Source organism: Malaclemys terrapin, chromosome 7, assembly GCF_027887155.1.
Source record: "Malaclemys terrapin pileata isolate rMalTer1 chromosome 7, rMalTer1.hap1, whole genome shotgun sequence".
NCBI lineage: Eukaryota > Metazoa > Chordata > Testudines > Emydidae > Malaclemys > Malaclemys terrapin.
Window position 1 is genome coordinate 12612143 of NC_071511.1, and position 8556 is coordinate 12620698.

General features: G+C 36.3%; 1 protein-coding gene across 6 annotated transcripts in view; it reads left to right on the plus strand.

Annotated features, from left to right (window-relative positions):
* Positions 1-7524, plus strand: part of CHL1 (cell adhesion molecule L1 like) — a 194347-nt gene extending 186823 nt beyond the window's left edge. For all 6 annotated transcript variants that reach the window (XM_054035093.1, XM_054035095.1, XM_054035092.1 and 3 more), the window contains one exon: positions 1039-7524. In XM_054035093.1, coding sequence (XP_053891068.1) covers positions 1039-1255 — 217 coding nt within the window. In that variant the 3' untranslated portion in view covers positions 1256-7524. The remainder of the gene's footprint in view (positions 1-1038) is intronic.
* The last annotated feature ends 1032 nt before the right edge of the window (positions 7525-8556 follow it).

The following is an 8556-nucleotide window of genomic DNA, read 5'->3' on the forward strand; positions in this document are numbered from 1 at the left end:
TCTACGTACATTATGGCATGTGCAGTAACTGCTGCATTACAGATTGGTATTTGAGGCACACAGCTGTCTAGTGCATATAAATTACCCACTTTATGTAATTCTGTGCCCCTGGATGGGTCTTCAGCACTGAAGTCAAACCTGGCACCTCTGCATCTGAAAACAGAAGAGATTCAGCTCTCTTACCCAAGGCTGTAGCAGGCTCATCAACCCCGATAGCATGGCCCAGTCATCCCTAGATGGAAACAGTGTCACACGGAGTGAATGTAGATTATGACTGTGCAGTTGCGAAATAGATAGATATGCAAAATGTATTTTTATTTATTACTCAGAATAAATAAAAGTGCTCACCCAGCACCATGCCAATCATTTAAAGTTCCAAAAATAGTGCTCATCCCTTCCAAAAAGCAACAGGACACAATAAAATACCAATACCCTCAAACATCAGCCTTTACCTCAGTCCACCTACTCCACTTCAAAGGCTGGTGAAACAAATGAACCCTGTAATGGGCAATACAAATGGCTCTTTGCTTTGTAAAATAAGACTCTTTATGCCTCTCTTTAAGATACAAAATAACGTACAATGATGAACCAGTAGAGCTGGTTTTCAGCTTTTCCTCTTTTCCCCTTCCTCCTCCTTGGGACCCTTCCCCCCCCCCTCCATTTTCAATGGCAAAAGAAGGAAAGGGGACAAAAAAGGAAAAATAAAAACTGTTTGCAATCCATTCTTTTCAGTAATGTTTGCATTTTTTGTTTGGTTTTGTTTTTTGACCTATTCCACTAAATTCAAAATGACAAAAAATGCAAAATGCAAACAATGCACAGAGCAGGGTGCATTAGCTGCACCACATCCATTGACTTGACCTAGAATCAAGTGAATAGTGTGTTGTGTGCAATGTTTTGAAACTGTATCCCCATCAAAATGTATCTGATTCCCTCTTCCCTCAAGATATCTGTTTATTTTGATAAAGGAAATGAACAATTGCTGTTGTAATTGTAATACAAAGCTAGATTTTGGGAAGATTTTTCTTTATTTCATAGTGACAGCGATGAGAAGCCACTCAAAGGCAGCCTCCAGTCACTTAACGGGGACATTAAAGCTACGGAAAGTGCTGATAGTTTGGTAGATTATGGAGAAGGGGACCAAGGGATGTTTAATGAAGATGGTTCATTTATTGGCGCTTACGCTGGATCTAAGGAAAAAGGATCAGTCGAAAGCACTGGAAGTTCTACAGCAACATTTCCTCTCCATGCATAAAATATTAACATAAATGATTAATTTCAAATTTCCATATTTATCTTGACTAGTAATCAACTATTACCATATGTGATCAGAAGTAGGTTGCAGAATGAATCAGTCAGGACCCCAACTTCCAGGTAATATGGGAATTAGTCGCTGCTATCAAAAGATGATTTTTGAGACTTTTCAGTCCTGATTGTTCAGGTGTTTTCATTCATAAAGAACAGGTGAATAATATTCTCACATTCAATATATACCACTCAGTCTGACCAAAACCATAGCTTCTCAGTGTTACATATGTATATAGATACTTGCTACCCTACATGTTTCTCTATATAACTTTTCTCTTTCTTGTATGCTTTGTCACTTTGTATATACATTTACATCCAGTATTCCCTAATATATAATGACCTTAGCATTGTGGAGGTCAGAAGGTAGTGGGGGTGGGAGAAGGGAGATTACTTTAAAAATTAACACCAAGAAAAAAATAATTGAAAACACTATAGAAATAGATTCCATATATTATTTAATGTTCATGAAGAAGAAGAAAGTCTGTTTAAGTAAGTCTAGAATTAGTGGCTAGAGCTGATTGCAATTACTTAGAGAAACAGCTTTATCCAAAAATAATTTGATCACAAACTTGCTCTCAAAAGAAACAGGTTCCGATCTGGTATTTATATCTTCTCTCCAGTAACTGTCACTCTTTCCTTAAACAAGTTCAGTTACACTAGTTTTCCTTTGGCAGAGGATAACGAGGCTCATCCCACATCTGTTCTATGTGTCAATGAAGCAGGATCAGGTCTTTAGACTACTAAAAAGGCCACCTGAATCTGCCTCCCAAGATCCTTGAAAACTGCATTTCTAAGCAACTGTTTTTTGTCTGCCTTCTGTCTGTATATTTGTATGCTAGCATACATTTCAGGAATGCATTGTACATATTATTTGCAATTTTGTGGTAGTGATGTTGGTCCCAGGATACTAGAGAGACATGGTGGATGACGTAATATCTTTGTTTTGTACCAGTTTCTGTTGGGGAAAGAGACCAACTTTTGAGCTACACAGAGTTCTTCAGAAGAAGACGTTGGTCCAATGAAAGACATCCACCTTGTCCCTCTTGTACATATTACGTTAATATTTACATAACTGAAAACACAGACTGGTTTGTATTGCTATGTAGAAATAGAGGGACAAACTGGGTATAAAACAGTCAGATATTAGCTTTTCCTCTTTCTTTTGGATAATACTTAAAAAAATCATTGTTTTGCTCTCCAAAAAATAAACCCTGAATAGTTAGGTATTTTTAAAAAAATTATTTTCACATCCTGCATTGTTCCTTTTAAAAAAAATGGATTACATTAGAGTTTCTTTTCTACATGGTGTACTGAATAAGGTTTAAAATTCCCAATGGAGCTGTTCCTTTCTCTGCTACTCATTCCCATTACAAACTCAGCAAAGCTGCACTGTGCATGTTTGGCCTTTTTATATTTGGCCTCCTAATTATTTTAAAACATTTTTGTTTTTTGTTTTGCTTTTATATTTTGTTAACTTCAGCACAATGCAAATGTTCCTTGCAATTCTATGTTGTTCTTTTAAAATGGTTGTATCTGCAATTACAATACACTTTAGCCATTGTTATAAGGAGAAATCTTACTATATAAAAGCTAATTCCTGCAAAATCTTTTATACATGAGTAGTCCTTAGGCAAATAGATCCATTGATTTCATTGCAAGTACTTCAGTGGAAATAATAGTGTAAGTAAAGACTACTCACATGAGTAAGGGTTTGCAGGATCAGACCCAGAATTACAACTTTATGAGCTGCATGATGCACATTGTTAAATAATTATAACACTGGTTTTAATTTTATACAATACCTAAGGGGCCAGCTCCCATTCATGTACTTAAATGAAGTGGCTTGAGATTCAAAAGTGCTCAACAACCATAGAAAACAATGGTAGCTGTTGGGTGCTGAATCCTTTTGAAAACCTGGCCCTAAATCTACCATCTATTTGGAATAAAGGCCAATGGGACTACTTATATGTGGCTTGTAGGAGTATGATATGGTCATAGGTTAAAATAGTTAGCACAATATCCTGTATTATAATACACAATATCCTCAGATCCCTAAAATTGGGAGAATTTGACAAATGTCTCACTATTTGTACTGTTTGTTTACTTTATACAGTTAATTCAACTTGATCACTGAAAAGAGACTGGTCGGCTTTTGGGGGTGGGTGGAGCGGGGGAAGATTGTCTCACATATGGCGTCTGGCAGGAAACTGAAATCTTACATCCTGTTCCAAGTCACATACAGTGACTTTTTTCAGGACTCCAGACAAATTACCCAACAGGATGAGTGTTCACTAGTGCATGAGAACCTGAAAGTGAAATAAACAGAATTGACCAGACTTGTGTTACAATTTCAATTTGTTGCTAGTCTGTTCCTAATCCATTTCACTTTTAGGGTGCTCTGCACTAGCACATGGCTGCAATGTTTGGCTAGCAGAGGAACGTTTCCTTGCCTTCTCAATTATTTCCACTGGATATTCTTTTTAGAAAAAAATAATTGAAAATTTTCTTGGATTTTGTAAACATTAAATTTAGTCTCTTCATTTTATCTCTTCCCAGCCTCTAAAGAAACTCTTAATAGGACAGGGAGAGCCCCTCGTTAGCCTTATCCAGCAAGCTGAAGTAATAAGTCCCCAACCCCCACTGCTTCCATCCACAAATTACTGGCCTTTCTAGTTTGTTTTTAATGGTCCATTGAGTAGCCAGAAACTCTCTTCTTCTCCCCTACTGCTGTGCCAACTTCTGTAGGTGGCACAAAATCCTCAGAGAGAAATCTGATTGTGGAGGAGGGAAAGGTCCAGGCTAGGGTGTTAGAGTGTATTAGATAAGAACTCAATTCCAAGAGTCTGCCTCCTCCTTCTGCTCCCAATAGCTACTAAACAACTCCTCTGTGCAAAGGGTTTGGACCTCTGATAGGGGCAAACCTTTTAGGATTGTGGGCCACTGCCATGTGCAAGTTTCGATGGCTGCTCACACATTAGGCCCGATATGACCCATTAAAAGTCAGCAACAATATGCATTTTTCTTGCACTTACAGGCTGTTCGGTTTAACTGGCGTCATTGTCCCAGAAACATCTATATTAAACAGCCACAAATTTCAAACCATGTTAGTGGGACATCCTCTTATCAAATAATGAATAAACATCCTGTGCTATCCCTTGCTCATTTGTAACTTAAAGTTGCTGACGACATTCCTGTGATGTGCTATTCATCTGTGTCGGTATGAGTACTTTTTCTATTATTTTTTTTTATTCAGACTCTTAAATCTTAATGTTCGTGATTCATTATGCCTCAGGGCCTAAAAATCACACTGTGACAAAAAGATGTGCAATGAAATGTTTTAAATGTGCACTGACTTTTTAGGACCCTGCCCAATGAATATTAAACAAATGTCTGAAATTCCAAGAGATTCTTGTCTCTGTCTAGCTCCATTCTCTTTCTTGAGTAATTCTTTTTCAGCAGGGATTTTTTTTAAAGGCATCATTATGTCTACTTTTTATCCTCGAATGTACAGGTTAAAATATGCTTCCAAAAGAGATGGCATTTTAAAAGCAAAACAGATTATACTTTTGAAGCCAATTTTTCCTTTCATTCAAAGCAGGCCAGTTCCATTCATTTCAATGGGGTTTGGTGTAAAGAGGGGGAAATGTTGACACTTACGTTGCATTTAAAGTATTAGCACCATAAATATAGTAGCATAATTAAGAGAACAGGTATTTCTGATATTTTTCAGTAGTGCTTGAAATCCTCTTAATCAAATAACATTTTGGAAATCTGTAATGATTTTTCATTTGTTGCATACAAAACCCCTCTCTTACGTTAACTACTTATTAAAACTGCATATGCTGAATAAGACAGGAGTCTTGTGAAAAAAATGCCATGTGAGCATGTTATATATTAATATATATTAATACATACACACACGAAGGCTGAATTAAGGTTGCATATGAAACCTTAATTCTGACCTTTCCTAAATTTTCTGATTTGGATTTTACAACCATAACTAATATTTTTAAATATAGATCTTTGTCTGTAGTTTCTTTTAAAAGAAAAATTAAAAACAAATTCTATTATATGCAAATACAAGAGCTCCCCTATCATACATCATCAGTCAGTTTGAATCCTAAACTTCTAGGACAGCTTGGGTACTTAATTACAGTAACCGTTTTAGTTGGCAGTAAGAGAAAACTGATATACCATAGAAAAGTGGGACTAGGTTACTGGAGTCATCTGCTGGGTCTAAGGAAAATGAAGAGATTACTATGAGTGTGGAACAACTCTCTTCTTTTCAACCTTCCTGAGGTGAGGGAAACTCCTTCCCCATGTGGTACTCCTGGGGGAAGCAGAGGGAAGGGGTTTTAGAAAGGAGAAAAGCTTAGCTTTCTCTCTCCACTCCTGTTCTGTCTGCTACTGCTTTGGTGGTGGCATGGGATCAAGCTTAGATTAGAATGTTAATTCTATTATTATTTTGGCATGCTGCCAACATTTTACTGACAGCACAAGTCACGGAAGGGTAATGGTGATTTTCAGAAGCTTATATCTCAGCCACATCTGAATGGAATTTCTTCTAACAAAAAAAGGCACTTCTCTGGCCCTAGGAATTTCTCCCTGATGAATTTCAAAGGCCCACTTTAAACAATGGAGGTGATAGAGCTAACTCAAAGAAAAAGTTGCAAAAATATTTTATAATTAAAAGTCTTAGGTAAACAAAATATAGATGGTCACTACAACTCCCTGGTAATAGGGACCAAATGCTTTACTCATGTTGGATATTCCTAGCTTCCACTAGTATTCCCATTTACTCTAATACTACATACTCATGGAATATGGCCCATTCAACATGGGTATGGGTATTAGAATCTGGCCCTAGTGTATTAGAACAATACATTTTAAAATATGCACAATCTACCCAACAAAGAAACCTTGCATAATGTAGTATTCTTAGGAATGACCTCCGTCTCCAGTTTAGTCTCTTGTGGTGTCTGGGAGCTCAAGGGCACAAAGTCTGAAGGAGTTAATGCACTTTAAAAACCATATTCCCACCTCTGTGCATTCTCCTATTGACATCCGTAGGATTCCCCAGGAGTCTTAGCTACTGGATTCCAATACAGGATAAGTGTCTTGGCCATGTGTCTGCTTCCAATGAAGACAATAGACAAGTTCTTTCCCCCCATGAATAAATCAATATATATATTGGAACATAGACTACAGAAATGGAAAGAACCTCCTGGGTCATGGAGTTAAGTTCAGCAACCCCATCATATAACTCCATTAATAAATGTATTAAAATTACAGTAGTTAGGTTGTTTAGTATATATAATTAATAGGAAATCATATCTTCTGTAGGTCAGCATTCAACATGATGCAGTGGTTCAGGGATTTGTCACTTCTGTCAAACCATGTGAGCCAATGATTCTCATGTAAATAAAAGTTTGCAGGATCAGAATTTCCTCCCCAAGTGAATTAAATAAAAACGATCAGAGTGCATCTTTCCAGGCTTTTGACAATAATTTTACACATAGCTTTGGAAAACAATGTTAGTTAATTGGGTACTTTTATTCTAAGCCTTGTATACATCTGAAGAGGCATTTCATTGTAATTTCAATCATGCAGTCATAGTTCTACAAATAAAAAGGATATTTAGACACGCTGTATATAGTGTATCTCAATTATTTTAAAATACAACCATGTAAGAAGAGAGAAATTGAAGGGAATCGTTGTTAGGGCTTGCTGGCAGAAATTCCATTAACCTGACAAAAGATCATGCCCTCAGAAGCATCTTTTTTAATGTTTAGTGTTTCAGAATAAAGCATATACATAATGTTTGCCATTTGATCTCCTGACTATTGGTACATGTTTACACTTCAGCACCATATCTTTCACGTAAAAGTTTTGACTATCATATCAAGCTTTGTTATCTGCAGTAATTCAGTTTTCATGCAGGAACCAATATATGGGTATGAGCCAAAGCATACTGTATTTTTTATTTTACACAAGATATTTTGTTACTTCATGTGAAAAGATCAAGACAAATGTGGCACTAAGTTCACACCATTCCTTTTTTTTTACTAGATGAATGTTAATGTAAATTTATTAAGGTTTAGAAAAATGTGTTTGTACTGTAGTTGCTGTTTGTATCATGCCTATGTACATGTATGGTTTTAAAAGATATTTTCATTATACATGGAATTCAACTTTGCTAATAAAAGTTTGACTTGATGTATTCTTCAAATGCCTAACTTGTGATCAGCACATTATTATTTTTTGCTCTTATGTTTCTTTCTCGGGAATTTTGTTTTGATTTTAAATTAAGGCCGGATCTTCAGCTTGTGTAAAGTGGTGTAGTTTTATTGGCTTCAGTGGTGCAAATTATACCAGCTGAGGATCAGGCCCTAAAAAAATCTATTGAATTCACACATTTGAACATATACATCCACACCATGGAAAACAATGAATGTCTCAACAAGAGGCACATTCAAAATCATAACTCTGCGTTACTTCTACTGTACATAGTACATTATACAGTATTATAAATGCACTGTAAGTTGTTAAGATTAGGTACAAGAAAATGTGATCAGTGCTTTCAAAAGAACTGAAAATCAAGCGAGTGAAGGGACATGTGGTGTGGGGAGATAAAGTCATTAATTCCTAGCTTCCAGCCTACAGGCCAACATTTCTGTCTTCTCATCTTGGGCCTAATTTCTCGAGGTGTTTAATACCTGCATCTTCCATTGATTCCAGAGGTGAGTTACTCCAAACTGGAGAGGAACCTGAACCAGAAAAAAACATATCTATTCACTCCTGAACTTCAATGGGCTCATTTAATTCGTAATGCAACTTCAGGAATGGTGTCCACAGGCAAAGTATTGAGAAATCAATTCTCACACATAAACCTAGCACATATAAATAATATATCTTAATAGTTTTAATGTATTACATAACCAAAGTTATATGTCCCCCAAAGCACTTATAAACTTAACAAAGTGGTGAGCAAACTATTCAGAAATGTCATTTTACCCAGCACAGAAATGCATTCATCTTTAGTATGGAACAATATATCTGTTTAACAGAACATATCAGATCTGCACAAGGAAGAAAAGAATACTTTATCCAGACCGAATGGGTCACATTAGACAGTGGTTAAACAAAGTTCACTAGGACCGTGCACATGCACAAATATTTCTGTAAATGTTTCAAAAGACATTTGAATGTAAAGTCCACCAGACTCCCAATAATTCTTACTTTCATCTT